This window comes from Cetorhinus maximus, chromosome 10 (genome assembly GCF_964194155.1).
Source record: "Cetorhinus maximus chromosome 10, sCetMax3.hap1.1, whole genome shotgun sequence".
Classification (NCBI taxonomy): Eukaryota; Metazoa; Chordata; class Chondrichthyes; order Lamniformes; family Cetorhinidae; genus Cetorhinus; species Cetorhinus maximus.
In genome coordinates, this window is record NC_135888.1 from 111,976,851 (window position 1) to 111,992,493 (window position 15,643).

Sequence of the window (15,643 nt, forward strand, 5' to 3'; positions counted from 1 at the left end):
ATTGGGGGCGGATGGGAAGGTGGTAGGGCTGGCACCCGCCCTATTTTACGTGCCCCCTGCCAAAAACACTCCTGGCGGGGACACGTAAAATCCAATCCAGAAGCCCATAGAGTCTACAGAACTCTCAGAGGCAGATTAAAACCAGAGAGAAGTCATGTCATCCAGCTCTTGGGTATAAACAGATATTAGATTTGAACAGTCAGAGAGAGGCCACTACCGGGAAAGAAGGGGAAATAGCCTTACTCCCTCTCTCTTTCTCTGAAACTTCCCTCATCGAAGCTGAGCTGTTTGTGATATAAAACCCCACCAGAGAACCTCATTGCTCCAATCTGAGAGTTCTTAAAGGGGAATTCTGAATCAACTCCATTGTCTTCAAGAGAAAAGCAAATCCACCAGCCAGTACTGCAGAATGACTGCTCCAGTCAGAAACCCAAGTATCAGCATCTGCTGTGGAAATTGACCCTTCCACTGTAAACAAGCATCTAGACAACCCATGATTTTTATTTATTTTTATTTTTACTTGGCCAAGTTTTAAGATCTGATACTTTGCAGAATTTTTATTGATTTTTTTGCATGCATCTGTGTGTTGTTTTAGTATTAGTGGGTAGTTAGACATATTTGTACAATTTAAACCTTTTGTTAATAATTTCTGCATCTTTACCTGAGTGAGTTTTAGCAATAAAGCTAACTCTTTACTTGTTAACTTAAGGAACCTGACTGCCTTATTTCTTACACTGAGCTTCACACAATTATATAAATATTGAATTGGCAATATCGCCTCCCTTTTTAAAATTCAAACTCTGTTAAATCCAGCCCAGGATTAGGACAAAGGGAGGAGTCAATTCACTCCTCCTAACCTGGTCATAACACTTTGTTTACCTTCTATTACTGCATTCATCAGGACTGTAAATCAATGCATTCGTATCAAATCACCAAGTATGACCTCAGCATTTCGACACATGTACACGTTATTGCGTATAGGACAAAGTGTTTTAAAAACAACTTTAGGTCAAAAGAGAAATCGACAAAATCAAGGGAAATAATTGTATAGACCATCTTCCACGCAAGGGTAATTGATCAAATTACTGGTAAAAAGCACTGAATGCTTACGCAGTTGCTAATTATTTAATTGCTGGTTTTGTTCAGCTATTAACTACTGTAAACAGGAATCTTTGGACCGACAAACCTTTGACCATCTGACACGTCAGAAATTGTAAAAGTACCATGAGATGAACGCAGTTGGGCTCAACTTTGGAATCTAAATTTAACAGTCACCTGATCTGGCTGGGTTGCTGACTTTCCAGTTACCTCATTATAAAGGAGCAGAATATGAACCAAACCGAAGATCAGAAATACCCGAGTGATGAGAGAGGTTTGTGCCTCCTTCACCCAACTGCCAACATGAACAGGCGCTCATACCAGGCTAGCACGTGGCTCGGGGCCATAGAACGCTGTCATTGCTGACCATCCTTTCCTGCTCAGTGGTTTTGTTTTCAATGTGAGTTGAAAGTCTTTATTCAAATCCAGTCAATTGAGCTCAGTACGGGATAATAACGGTCGTGCACAATGGGGGTTGATCGACAGTTTAATTGACTTCACCTCACATGGGTTCTCACAGATTCCGAACATCAGCAATCAATTAAAATAACGTCGCTGCACAATCTGGTAATTCAAACTGTTTAAGCGTTAAAAAGAACAGAATACTGAACAGATAACAGTGCAAACTGTCACCTACCAACACCCCAACAACTGTACTCCCCAGCTCTTGGCGCTTCTGAACTGAATCAAAAGCAAGGAAGGTTTTGTGCTGATACATGCAGCTGGGGGGATTGGGGTGGGTGGTGCAGGATAATGATCCAGCGATCGGGGACTGTAGAACATCACAACTCAACCTCCCCAGTTGATTTGGCTGGTAAAGGCAGTACATAGCTGAGCCATCTGAACTAAGAGTACCCAAGAGTTTAACTGCCCATTTGTACAGAGCCTGATCCCAGAGGTTGACATGCTAAGACTGATATGATAGACCTTTGGACTCAGTCTCACGATGGTGGGCAGAATCAGCAAATCGTGATCACTGACCAGTTTACTCACTGCTGTAAAATAGATGTGAACCTGTGAAGGTAGGGTCCAGGTGGATTGTGATGTCCCCCCAGCCTAGTTTCCACCAGTTCATTTTCATGCCATGGCCATTTGATGCCTTAGCACAGTCACAGTATTTCATCCCCGCCGTTTTTTAAAGGCCATAGTTGCAATTTCTGAACTAGACAATATTTAAAGTGGTCAATTTCTCTGACCAATAACTTAACACAGAGGCAGATGCTTTACCTTGTTTACCTTGTACTCAAGGCCTAAAGAAAGTGCACACTATGTCCTCCATCTCTACAACCACAAAACCCACCACTAACATCCAACAAGTTCATCTTTCCACACAGGGCAAGTAGAAAAGACAGGACTGGGGAAACTGCAGTGTCCCACTTGGCCAATGATTGTTGTTGTGCAGCCAATCAGCGGAGGCAATGGGCTGGATCAGGTACAAGCAGAACCAAACCTGTGTTCAATGATATTCATGAGAAGTGAAGCAACGGACTGTGGAGAAGAAGAGTTGGAGGTCAAAAAAACTTTGAATGGCACAATTCCATACTCAAAAAGTGGGAATTCCACCAAAAAGTGGAAATTTTTCAATCCTAAGAGCTCAACAATGGCCCTTCAGAAGAGCTCACTGATGTTAAAGGTGCACATCACAGGGCTCATACAGACCATGCACCAGTAAAGATATTCACACTTCAGTGGGACCCAGAAGGAAGATAGTTTGGTTTTCACCTGGAGATTCACACATCACAAGTAAGCAAGAGCAGACAATGGAGCCAAGTGATAGCAGTGAAGAGTCTGCATTGGAGGCCACAGGACATTCCAAGCTCTCTTCATCTGGACACACGCACCCTGAAAGGCTCCTAATCCCAGAGGACATCAGATAAGAGCACCTCAACATTCAGAACTTCCTGGCTCTACCTCTCCTGAAGCTGTAGAGGCTGCACAAGGGTTAGTTACACCATGAAAGATTGTCCAGTTCTGTTCTGTTGTTGAACCACATAAATAGCATTTATTTCCACCATTTCCCCATGTTACCCAATTTTGGTTGCTGCTTGGCAAATGATCTTTCCATTTGTAAAGAAATGTAAGACAAAATGTGATGCCAAGCAATGAGGAGCTGTGGAAAGGGATGCTTGGTTGTTTGCAGGACTGTTTTGTGTGGGGTTAAGGGGAGGATGTGAGGAAGTGGCTTTTGCATGTGGCTGTCAGATAGGTGGACTGGTGAAATCTAGCAGGGCCTATCATTATTGAGGGCATCTCAGGCAGTAACGTATACCACGGCTGATGTCTTGGCTGCAATGAAGTCCCTCCAAATTCAGCCATGAAGGTGGTTGACCGTGATAAAAATAATGGGAGGAAGAGGCCACATGACCATCCCGATCCTCAATGATGGCAGAACCCAGCACATCAGTGCAAAAGACAAGGCTGAGGTTTGCAATATCTTCAGCCAGAAGAGCTTAGTAGATGATCCATCTTGGCCTCTTTCTGAGGACCCTTACAGAACAGATGCAAATCTTCAGCTAATTCAATTTACTCTATGTAATATCAAGAAACAGCTGGACGCACTGAATACAAAGATTATGGGCCCCAACAACATCCCTGTACTCCAGAACTAGCTGTGTCTTTAGCCAAGCTGCTTCAGTAGACCTACAACATTGACATGTACTATGTCCTGTCCACAAAAAGGATAAATGCAATCTGGCCAAGCCCCTAAGCCCCACCGGACTGCCAACAACCCCACACTCCCACCACCCCCACCGACCCACCCACTCCAATCAGTCTACTCTCAATCACAGCATAGTAATGAAAAGTTTCATCAAAAGTGCTATCAAGCGGCACTAGTCAGCAATAACATGCTAACCAATGGTCAGCTTGAGTTCTGCCAGCACAACTCACTTCCAGACCTCATTACAGTCTTGGTCCAAACATAGACGAAACAAAACATGTGAGGCAACAGTGTCTGCAGTCGATGTCAAGGCAGTACCTGAACCCAAGTAAAATTGAAGGCAATGAGAATCAAGGGCAAATCTTTCCGCACACTTGAAGTCACAGCTAGCATGAAGGAAGGTGACTGTGGTTGTTTGAGGCCAATCAACTTTGCCCCAGGACACCACTGAAGGAGTTCCTCAGGATAGTGTCCTAGGCCTAACCATCTTCGGCTGCTTCATCAATGGTCTGCCCTCCGTTATAAGGTCAAGTTTTCTATGATGATCGCATAGTGTTCACAGTTCCATTTCCAACTGTTCAGACAATGAGCTAGTCCATGCCCTCATGCAGCAGGACTTGAACAACGTTTAGGTTTGGGCTGATAAGTGGCAAATGCCAGACAGTGACCATCTCCAAGAGAAAGAGTCATTTTCCCTTGACATTCAAGGGCAGTATCATCACTGAGTGTGATGGAATACTCTCCACTTGCCTGGATGAGTGCAGCTCCAACAACACTCAAGAAGCTTGACGCCATCCAGAACAAAGCAGCCCACTTGATTGGCACACCATCCACAAACATTCACTCCCTCCACCACTGACACACAGTGTGTACCATCTACAAGATGCACTGTACGAATTCACCAAGGCACCTTAGACAGCACCTTCCAAACTCACAACCACCAATATCTAGAAGGACAAGGGGAGCAGACACATGGGGACACTGTCACCTGGGAGTAAGGGGCACATGAGGAGACAGGCAACTATGCCGCAGTGAGATGGAGACTGAGTGAGTAGCGAATTAGGTTCATGTGGGAATTCGGTGCATGGGGGAAAGGTGTGACATACATTGAAATTATTCTAGGTTAATTAAGTGAGTAATTAAATTATGTTAATTAAATAACCGAAGTAACAATAGCAGGACAGGTGTTATGTTGCAGCTGTGGAATGTGGGTGCTTTTTGCCAACACCTCTGCAGAGAGTGTAAGCAGCTAGAGGAATCCCGGATCAGGATTATTGATTTGGAAGCTGAACTGCAGACACTGCGCAACATAAGGGAGGGGGAGAAATACCTGGACACTTTGTTCCAGAAGATGGTCACACCTCTTAGAATAGGGTTGTCTGCTTTGGTCAGCAGTGAGGGTCAGGGGGATGTGACCATCAGTGAGGCAGATAATGGGACTGAACAGACAATGGGGCAGGAGCCTGAGACTTTGCAATTGCCAAACAGGTTTGTGGTGCTCACAAACTGCGTGGATGAAAACAAGGTCTGCAAGGTGGATGGGCAGTTTGGCCATGACACCACGATACAGGAAGCTGTTCAAACAGGGGGAGCAAACAGGAATGGAGTGGTAGCAGGGGTCAATATAGTAAGGGGGTTTGACACTGTTCTATGCAGCAAAGGGCGAGAGTCCAGAAGGCTGTGTTGCCTGCCCAGTGCCAGGTTTTGGGGCATCTGCTCAGGGCTGGAGAGGAACTTGCAGTGGGAGGGGGAGGATCCAGTCATTGTGGTCCATGTAGGTACCAGGACAAGGAAGTAGGTTCTGCATAGTCAGTATGAGAAGCTAGGTACCAGCAAATTGGCATTGGGCAACGAAGATTAGAGCGATGAATACGTGGCTCAAAGGCTGGTGTCGGAGAAGTGGATTCTGGTTCGTAGGGCACTGGCACCAGTACTGGGGAAAATGGGAGCTGTACTATTGGGACGGTCTCCACCTGAACCGTGCTAGGATGTGTGTCTTGCAAATTGCAAAACTAAGGAAGTAGAGAGGGCTTTAAACTAAACGAGGAGGTGGGGGTGGGGGTGCGCGGGGGTGGTGAGAGATCAAGCTTGGGTAGATATGGCACATCAAGGGGTAGACTGAAAGCAGGAAACCATAATAGTAATATGGGAAGTGAGGGTTATAGAATAGCAGGAAGGGACAGAGAAATAAAACCTAAGAATACACCAATAGTCAAGACTAGATGTTATAAAGATAACAAAAAGGCAAAACTAAAGGCTCTGTATCTGGATGCGTGCAGCATTCATAATTAAGTAAATGAATTGATAGTGCACATTGAAGTAGATAAATATGATCTGATAGCCATTACGGAGACGTGGCTGCAAAATGACAAGGATTGGGTCCTGAATATTGAGAGTTATATGATATTCAAGAAGAATAGGAAGCTAGGTAAAGACAACTCTCACTAGTGGCTTCTTTCCCCTCCTATTCCCCATCTCCACCCAAACCGATTCTATATCCTGATCTCCTGAACCAAGGTCATCTCTAACTATTGCACCAATGCCAGGTGGAGGGGTAGCACTGTTTATCAAGGATGGCATTGGTGCAATAGTTAGAGATGACCTTGGTTCAGGAGATCAGGATGTAGAATTGATTTGGGTGGAGATGGGGAATAGTTGGGGAAAGAAGCCACTAGTGAGAGTTGTCTACAGGCCCCCTAACAGTAACCACAATGTAGGACAAAGGATACTAGAAGAAATATTGGGTGCTTGTGATAAAGGGACAGCAATAATCATGGATGGCTTTAAGGTACATATAAACTGAAAAAAAAAACAGATTGGCAGTAGTAATAGTAGCCTGGATGAGGAGTTCATAAAATGCTTTCAAGATAGATTTTTAGAGCAGCACATTCTGGAACCAACCAGAGATCAGGTTATATTAGACTTGGTATTGTGTATTGTGACAGGATTAATTAATGACCTCAGAGTGAAAGCACCCGTAGATAGCAGCGATCACAATATGATTGAATTTTATATCCAGCTTGTAAAGGAGAAGAGTGGGTCTAAGATTAGTATTTTAAATTTAATTAAGGGCAACTATGTGGGCATGAAGGTGAGCTAGCTGAAGTGAACTGGGAGACTAGTTTAGAGGATATATCAATAGAGAAGCAGTGGCAAACATTTAAGGGGATATGTCAAAATGCTGAGAATAAGTATATTCCTACTATAAAGAAAAATTCTAAGGGGTGGACCCACCATCTGTGGTTAACTAAAGAAGTTAAGGAAAGCATCAAACTTAAGGAGAAAGCACAGAACTGCGCAAAGATGAGTGGCAGGTCAGATGATTGTTCAGAATACAAAGAACGGCAGAGAATGACTAAAAGGCTTATCAGGACAAAGAAATGAGAGTATGAGAGGAAGCTAGCTAGGAATGTAAAAACAAATAGCAAGAGTTTCTACAGGTGTTTAAGAAGGAAAAGAGTAAGTAAAGTGAGTGTTTGTCCTCTAGAGAGTAAGAATGGGGAGTTAAAAGTAGGAAATGGTGGACAAAATGAACAAATACATTGGGCAGGCCGCTGGGTGGGTCTTAATTGGCCCACCCACTCAAAATGGCGGCGGGCCCTGTTTCGGCGGCGAAGTTCGGCTGCCCGCCCACCGCCAAGCCAGTGGGGCCCGCCCGCCAACCAAGGGCAAAATTCGGCCCATAAGATCCTGAACGGCATTGACAAGGTGGATGTGGAAAAGATGTTTACTCTGCTGAGTGAGTCTAGAACTAGGGGACACTGTTTTAAAATTAGGGGTTGCCCTTTTAGGACAGAGATAAGAAGAATATTTTTCTCTCTGAGGGTTGTGCGACTTTGGAACTGTCTGCCTCTGAAGGCAGTGGACGCAGGGTTATTGAATATCTTAAAAGCAGTAGTAGATAAATTCTTGTTAGGCAAAGGAATCAAAGGTTATCAGGGATTGATGGAAATGTGGAATTCAAAACACAAACAGATCAGCCATGATCTTATTGAATGGTGGAGCAGGCTCGAGGGACCAAATGGCCTACTTCTGCTCCTACTTCGTATGTTCATATGTTTGTATGTTCCCCTCCAAGCCACTCACCATCCTGACTTGGAAATATATCCCCGTTCCTTCACTGGTCAAAATCCTGGAGCACCCTCCCTAACAGCAAATGGCTGTACATATACTACATGGACTGCAGCAGTTCAAGAAGGTAGCTCACCACCACCTTCTCAAGGGCAATTAGGGTAGGGCAATAATTGCTGGCCTAGCCAGCGATGCCCACATCCCATGAATGAATTAAAAAACTGAATCCCCAATCATCACCATTGACCAGAAACTCAAAGGGCCAACCACATAAATACTGTGGATGCCCAAACAGATCAGAAGCTTGGTATTCTGTGACAAGAAACTCACTTCCTGACTCCCCAAAGCCTTTCCATCACTTACAAGGCACAGGCAGGAGTGATGAAAAACTTGCATTTTACCTGGACGAGCGCAGCTCCAACACGATGAAAAAACTTGACATTATCCCGGGCAAAGCAGCCCGCATGATAGGCACCCCAATCGCCACAATGAACATTCACTCTCTTCACCACCAATGCACAGTTGCACAGCGGCAGCAGTGCATACCATTTACCAGATGCATTGCAACAACTCACCAAGGCCCCTTTGACAACACCTTCCAAACTCACAATCTCTCTTGCCTAAAAAGAACAAGGGCAGCAGGTGCATGAGAACACCACCAGCTCCAAGGTCCCCACCAAGTCTCACACCATCCTGATTTTGATATTTATCACCATTCCTTCATTGTCACTACATCAACATCCTGGAACTCCCTCCCTAACAGCACTCTGGGTGCATCTACATCACATGGACTGCAGCGGTTCAAGAAGGCAGATCACCAACAGCTTCTCAAGGGCATTCAGGGATGGGCCATAAATGTTGGCCTAGCCAGCGATGCCCACATCCCATGAGCAAATTTTTTAAAAAGAGAATCACATTACACTGACAAAGCCACATGCCTGCTCCTCATTTTCTTCTCGAGAGAGATAGTTGCTCTCAGGTGTAGTGATGGAGAGCAAACTTGGAAAAGTTGGCAACGTCACCTGCCCCTGTCTGGAAAAATCCCCTTCTGTGGAAGTGATGGTGACAGAGACAACCACTGGCAGTGCAATCTTCACCCTGCTGTGAGGTTGGAGGTACAGTTGAAGGAGGTGGCACAGTTCTGTAGGTACAGCAGGCAAAAGGATGAGGTGCAGGCAGGAGGAGTGCTCTCTGAGGGCATGAGGTGGCCTTATGTGGAGAGCCTTTCTCCCTCCCCTCCCGCCACCTTCTCCTCCTTCTGCGCTCAGCTTTCCCTTTCTGCAGCTTCGATTCCATATCCCTAATGTATTGCAGACCAAGAGGGATTGCAACTACAGCCCCGATCACGTACTACAGCCTTTCTGTGAACAAGTTACGAAACACTCCTGAGCACCTTGTCAGGATGCAGCAACACTCCCTTTCAAAACCAACAAATCACCAAAATTCCGAGGTGCTTCCACAAACTTTGCAAGAGCAAACTAAGCCAAAAGCACCTCACCTAAAAATGTTGGACGGCTGACCTTAAGTGCTAGGTGGGGAGGAGAAGGGTAGGTCCATTGTGCATTAGTGATTAGGAGAGGGCATTCACTGGATCTGCATTGCCCAAGTTTGCAGATGCTGCACCAAATCAGCGGGACAGGCTGTATGATGCCGCATCTGCACACAGTCAACTTTTGAGGTACGTGTCACACATCCATGCAAGCACACTTACCAGCAATGGGTGCCATACAGGGCACACTGAAAGTGGATGGAAGGGCTGCACCTGTCTTCTTGAGGTCCTCCAGCTCTTGCAGTACTATTGGCCAGATTTTACTGCCCCCATGCTTCCCTTGGCAGCTCATCACATACATTCAAAATAAGGGATCACTCATTTAAGATGGAGGGTCATTAGTGTTTGGAATTCTCTCCCCCAGTGAGCTGTGGAAACTGGATCATTGAATATGTTGTCACAAGACAATGCCCCTTTATTTTTTGAAAATATGATTTTTCAACTTTCAACTGACTGGGAATTTTGCAATTTGAACTGAGACAGATAAAACTGCTTAAAACTGCAAGGCCACATTCCAAGGTAAAGGTGAGAAACAAATAAATCACCATCAGGGGAGTGTGAAGAAAGAGACATTTCCTATAATCAAGACACCCATTAAAACTTGCAACTGCCTAAGAAAGAGATGTTAGAAATGCAAAGTACTGGATATTGAAACAATGGCTGCCACAGACAGACACATCCAAAACTTCTTGGAAATACACAATAGGTGAAGTATTTCAAGACAAGCCTTGAGAGAGATTGCAAGTGACACGGGCAGTGTCAAGAAAGTCTTCAGCAGAGGAAATAGGCTGGACGCTGTTCTCTCTCTTGGAATAAGTGTGTTGCTCAGTTCAACTCTGCCAGAAACCTACCAGTGAACTGAGATCTTGTAATAATTGCAACATCATCTACATCTGACCTCATCCAACAACCAACGAACCCAAATTAGCCACAGCATTTAAAATCTACGCCTCAAGGACAATCAAAGGACACTTAACTGCATATTATTTTACCTTTTTTAATTAGAATCTAGCTCCCTTATTTCTAATACCTGTGTGTGTATGTGTGTGTGTATGCACATGTGTGTGTGTGTGTGTGTGCGTGTGCGCACATTTGTGTGTATGTGTATGTACGCCCTATTGATGGCATGAGGACTGAATGATTGACACGATGGTTTTATTACTTTGCTTGGGTTTAGTAGTTAGTAAATTTACTTCTTTCTTTGACTCAAGAAAACCTTGTTTGATTGGCTCCTTATTGCTCACAGCTTAAATAGTTAAATACATTCTGAATTGGAAAAGGCATATCCTTGTGAAAAAGAAATGTAAAACTTTATTGTGACCAATGAGGAGGTTGAATAGAGGGGAGCCAGTTCACCCTTTCACACCTGATCATGACAATGTCCAGGGCCGAGTTAGATTTTTGATTGACAAGGGAGTCAAGAGTTATGGGAGGCAGGAAAGTAGAGTTAAGTCACGATCAGGTCAGCCATAATTCACTTACTGACTGATGGAGTGGGCTCGAGGGGCTGAATGGCCTATTCCTGCTCCAATTTCTTATTCGCCACTGATGGTAATAATTGAGAAATTTAAACTGTATTTTCACCCTCCCTGTCCTGAATTTGGGGTTGTAGAATCTCTGACTGTGAAGTTGAAGTTCCAACTGAAGTTAGGATTGGAAAACATCAATTGTGGTAAATTACACAAATTATTTCGGACTGGAGGAGGAGCAAGGTTGATTTCAGAGGCGAACAATGTTAGAGTCAAGTTAAAATTCAAATATCTAATGCTCAGGAAACAAAAGACACCAAAGTTAAACATTAAGATATATGTAAGATGAAGAATTGCAATTGCCTGGTCATGTTTGGATTCAATTGCATCTGCTCCTTTTATTTAAAAAAAAATACAACTATATTTAATTTAGCTTCACTATCTATTCTCAGGCTGATGCCAGTGTATTCCTTCCGGCACTTACCTCACTGACGATGGTGGAGATGTACTGATCCTTACTGTACTCCCAACCATCCAAACAGGGCTCCTGTTCTACCTCAGACATGTTGCAGGAATCTGGGTTGGGAAAGGTCTCCGAAAGATTCACTATCGCATCCAGCCGGTACCGTCTACATTTGCTGTGCAGGAGTTTGCCTCTCTCTTGCTCCAGAGGGATAGTCCGATTCATCCACGCTTCACTCAGATTGAGATTCCCGGGAATTGAGCAGCGATGCTCTGGCACATCCCCGACAAAAACGAAAGACATTCCGCAGAAACCGTTGGGAAAGATGCTGAGGCTCAAAACACAGAAGACAAACATCTGGTAGGGTCCCCATTCTCCGAGGAAAGCGGTGATTTCATCGTAATCCCGCATGTTAGTGACAGCGGGAGGACTGGCAGCGAATTTCTTCCGTAAAACTGCAGCAACTGGCCGTTGGAGGGCAGACCGGAACTACGGCCTTGAATTGTTTCAAACTCTGTTTAAATCTCAATCGCTTCCACCTATAAATACTAACCCAATCTTAACCCGGCCCTGAAAGCTCCTCCCAATCCCACTGTACTCGTAAAGCGCATTCTCTCTGTCAACCAGCTGTCTGCAGTTAATTTCTTCTTATACAGTGCTTTTACCAGGAGAATCACTTTTTAAAGAACTACAAAACAGATATTATCACAAAGATTATCATTCCCATTTACATACTGACTACTGACAAGGAATGAAAAATAATTTTTAAAATGTATTGAGGTAGTCAGTGTGGAATAGTCATTGCACAATACAGGAGCTATAATTATTTTTCCTGGTTAACATGGAGGGAAGGTTTGGGCACCAACGGATCAGATCTAAGCCCTGCAGTCCTGCCACATTCAGTCATGGATGATGGTGGATAATTAAACAACTAACATGAGGAGCAGGCTCCACAAATATCCCCATCCTCAGTGATGGAGGAGCCCGGCACATCAGTGCAAAAGATACGGCTGAAGCATTTGTTACAATCTTCACACAAAAGTGCCGAGTGGATGATCCATCTCGGCCTCCTCCCCAGCATCACAGATGCCAGTCTTCAGCCAATTTGATTCACTCTACGTGATATCAAGAAATGGCTGAAGGCACTGGATACTGCAAAGGCTATGGGCCCAGACAATATTCTGGCAATAGTACTGAAGACTTGTGCTCCAGAACTTGTTGCGCCCCTAGCCAAGCTGTTCCAGTACAGCTACAACACTGGCATCTACCCAGCTATGTGAAAAATTGCCCAGGTATGTCATGTTCACAAAAAGCAGGACAAATCCCACCCAACCAATTACCGCCCCATCTGTCTACCCTCGATCATCAGTAAAGTAATGGAAGGGGTCATCAACAGTGCTACCAAGCAGCACTTGTTTAGCAATATCCTGGTCACTGATGCCCAGTTTGGGTTCCACCAGCTCCTGGCCACATTACAACCTTTGTTCAAACATGGGCAAAAGAGCATCTGTGGTGAGGTGAGAGTAACAGCCCTTGACATCAAGGCCGCATTTGACCAAGTGTGGCATCAAGGAGCCCTAGCAAAACTGGAGTCTGTGGGAATCAGAGGGAAAACTCTCCACTGGTTGGAGTCATACCTAGCACAAAGGAAGATGGTTGTGGTTGTTGGCGGTCAGTCACCTCAGCTCCAGGGCATCACTGCAGGAGCTCCTCAGGGTAGTGTCCTCAGCCCAACCATCTTCAGCTGCTTCATCAATGACCTTCCCTCCATCATAAGGTCAGAAGTGGGGATATTTGCTGATGATTGCACAATGTTCAGCACCATTCCCCAGGTACTGAAGCAGCCTGTGTCCAAATGCAGAAGATCTAGATAATATACAGGCTTGAGCTGACAAGTAGCAAGTAACACTCGGGCCACACAAGTGCCAGGCAATGATCATCTCCAACAAGAAAGAACCCAACCATCACCCCTTGATGTTCAATGGCATTACCATCGCTGAATCACCCACTATCAACACCCTCGGGATTACCATTGACCAGAAACTGAACTGGACTAGCCATGTAAATGCTGTGGCCAAAAGAACAGGTCAGAGGTTAGGAATTGTGCAATGAGTAACTCACCTCCTGTATCCCCGAAGCCTGTACACCATCTACAAGACACAAGTCATGAGTTTGATGGAATACTCCCCACTTGCCTGAATGAGTGTGTGCAGCTCCCACGACACTCAAGAAGCTTGACACCATCCAGGAAAAATCAGCCTGCTTTATTGGCATCACAACCACTCTCTCCACCACTGACGCACAGTAGCAGCAGTGTGTACCATCTACAAGATGCACTGCAGGAATTCACCAAGGCTCCTTTGACAGCACCTTCCAAACCCATGACCACTACCATCTAGAAGGGCACCACCACTTGGAAGTTCCCCTCCAAGCTACCCACCATGCAGACTTGGAAATATATCACCGGTCCTTCACTGTCACTGGGTCAAAATTCTGTAACTCCCTTCCTAACAGCACTGTGGGTGTACCTGCACCACGTGGACTGCAGCGGTCCAAAGAAGGCAGCTCACTGCCACATCCTCAAGGGCTACTGGGGATGGGCAATAAATGCTGGCCCAGCCAGCGAAGCCCGCATCCCATGAATGAAAAAAATTGATTGATACTTTGCTGCCCAAGCACAATGAGTCTCAGATGCCCACTATGAATAGCATTATAAATTACATTGCTGACAGGATGATGAATTATTTGTTGTTATTAATCTGGAGCCTTTCTTACCTGGTATTTAATGGGCTGAATTTTACACCGGCGGGATTTTACATTCCCACCATAGTCAATGGAGTTTAGAATGGCTCGGCACATTTTACGGCCTCCTCCCTGCCCTAATGGAGCTGTAAAATTCCCGCCAATATATCTGATTGTCCTTCAGTTGAGACATCTACATTGTTTGCAGCTTTCTCTTTCGGAGTTGTTGGCAGCAAAGTTATTTTTCATAACTTTTCCCAAATGTTGGCCCATTCCCTCCTCCGGATAACCCCAGTTCCCCAATTGGATGTAAACCCACATGCTAGTTTATAAACAGGCATCCCAGAGAATGTAGTCAATGAGCAAGAGGAGGAGTTCACTGAGTGACACACATGTCATGAGTGAGCAGGAGCAGCTGGTGGTAGAAGAGGAAGTGAAGAAAACGGTTTCTGTTCCATCTCAGCTGGTGATCATGGGGACCTGAACCTTATAGGACTTGTCTTGAAAAGAATGCTTCCTGAGGCTCAAACATTGCTGCAGTCATTGGAGACAATGCCAAACATGTGCTGTAACTGATGGCAAAGTGAAGTTGGCAAACTCCAGCATTGTCCCAGTGTCTGCTATAGTTAAGGAGCAATCTCCTGGACACTGCTAAGAGCAACCCAGGAGAAAAATCATTGGGGCACAACAAAGTTTGTTCTTTTTCATGCTAACATTTTTGTTTATTAGTTGTAATAATATTGGAGGTGGAGAGAAATATGACTGGGCAGAGCATGAGGGGTGGGAGGTGATGAAACCTTTAGGAATTCACGCAGCTACAGTTGACAGACCTAATTGGGGGGAGGGGGGTGGGTGGGGGAATGTGGATAAATGCATTACTCAGATGTGTGCAGCCTTCTCAGATAGTTTAACAACATTGCTAATAAATTTAGCATAACTGAAAAGTAGGTGTCACATTCCTCTCACAGCAATTGCCGCAGCCTGTGACAACCCCGGACACATCTGCAGCAGAGACCCCATGTCAGAGGCTGCAAAAGTGGAACAAACTATTTCTTCTGGCTTTGATAGGCTTGCTGAGGAATTGGTTAGAGAAAACCATGAGATAGGAATCCATTGAATGCATTGGTGTGATCAGCACTGCTGTCAGAATTAATGATAGGATTGGGCCAGACCAAGCAGCAGGGACATTGCTGCGATAGCCAAGAAGAATACTATTATTTCCTGGGGTGTCAAAATGGTCAGACCCTCCTGTCACCATCCTTAGATTTGTGTACCTGTGATAGACAGCCCACATGGTCAAACTGCCATGCAGTGGTGAAAGTGGCACAGCCTTCAGCAGGTCCATCTCAGTTCCAAGAGGCCCCTTTGCATGCAAAGCAGCCAGTCACCTCACATAATCCTGCAGCTAAAATAGCATGTAAACAAAGCAGATGGCTTAAATTAAGATAAAAACAAAAAACTACTGCGGATGCTGGAAATCCAAAACAAAAACAAAAACAGAATTACCTGGAAAAACTCAGCAGGTCTGGCAGCATCGGTGGAGAAGAAAAGAGTTGACGTTTCGAGTCCAATGACCCTTCAACAGGGTCATT

At 44.9% G+C, this 15,643-nt stretch overlaps 1 protein-coding gene across 2 annotated transcripts in view; it reads right to left on the reverse strand.

Moving 5' to 3' along the window:
• Positions 1-12,377, reverse strand: part of LOC144685947 (organic cation/carnitine transporter 2-like) — a 159,593-nt gene extending 147,216 nt beyond the window's left edge. For both annotated transcript variants that reach the window (XM_078551006.1, XM_078551005.1), the window contains exon 1: positions 11,331-12,377. In XM_078551006.1, coding sequence (XP_078407132.1) covers positions 11,331-11,720 — 390 coding nt within the window. In that variant the 5' untranslated portion in view covers positions 11,721-12,377. The remainder of the gene's footprint in view (positions 1-11,330) is intronic.
• Positions 12,378-15,643: the final 3,266 nt, after the last annotated feature.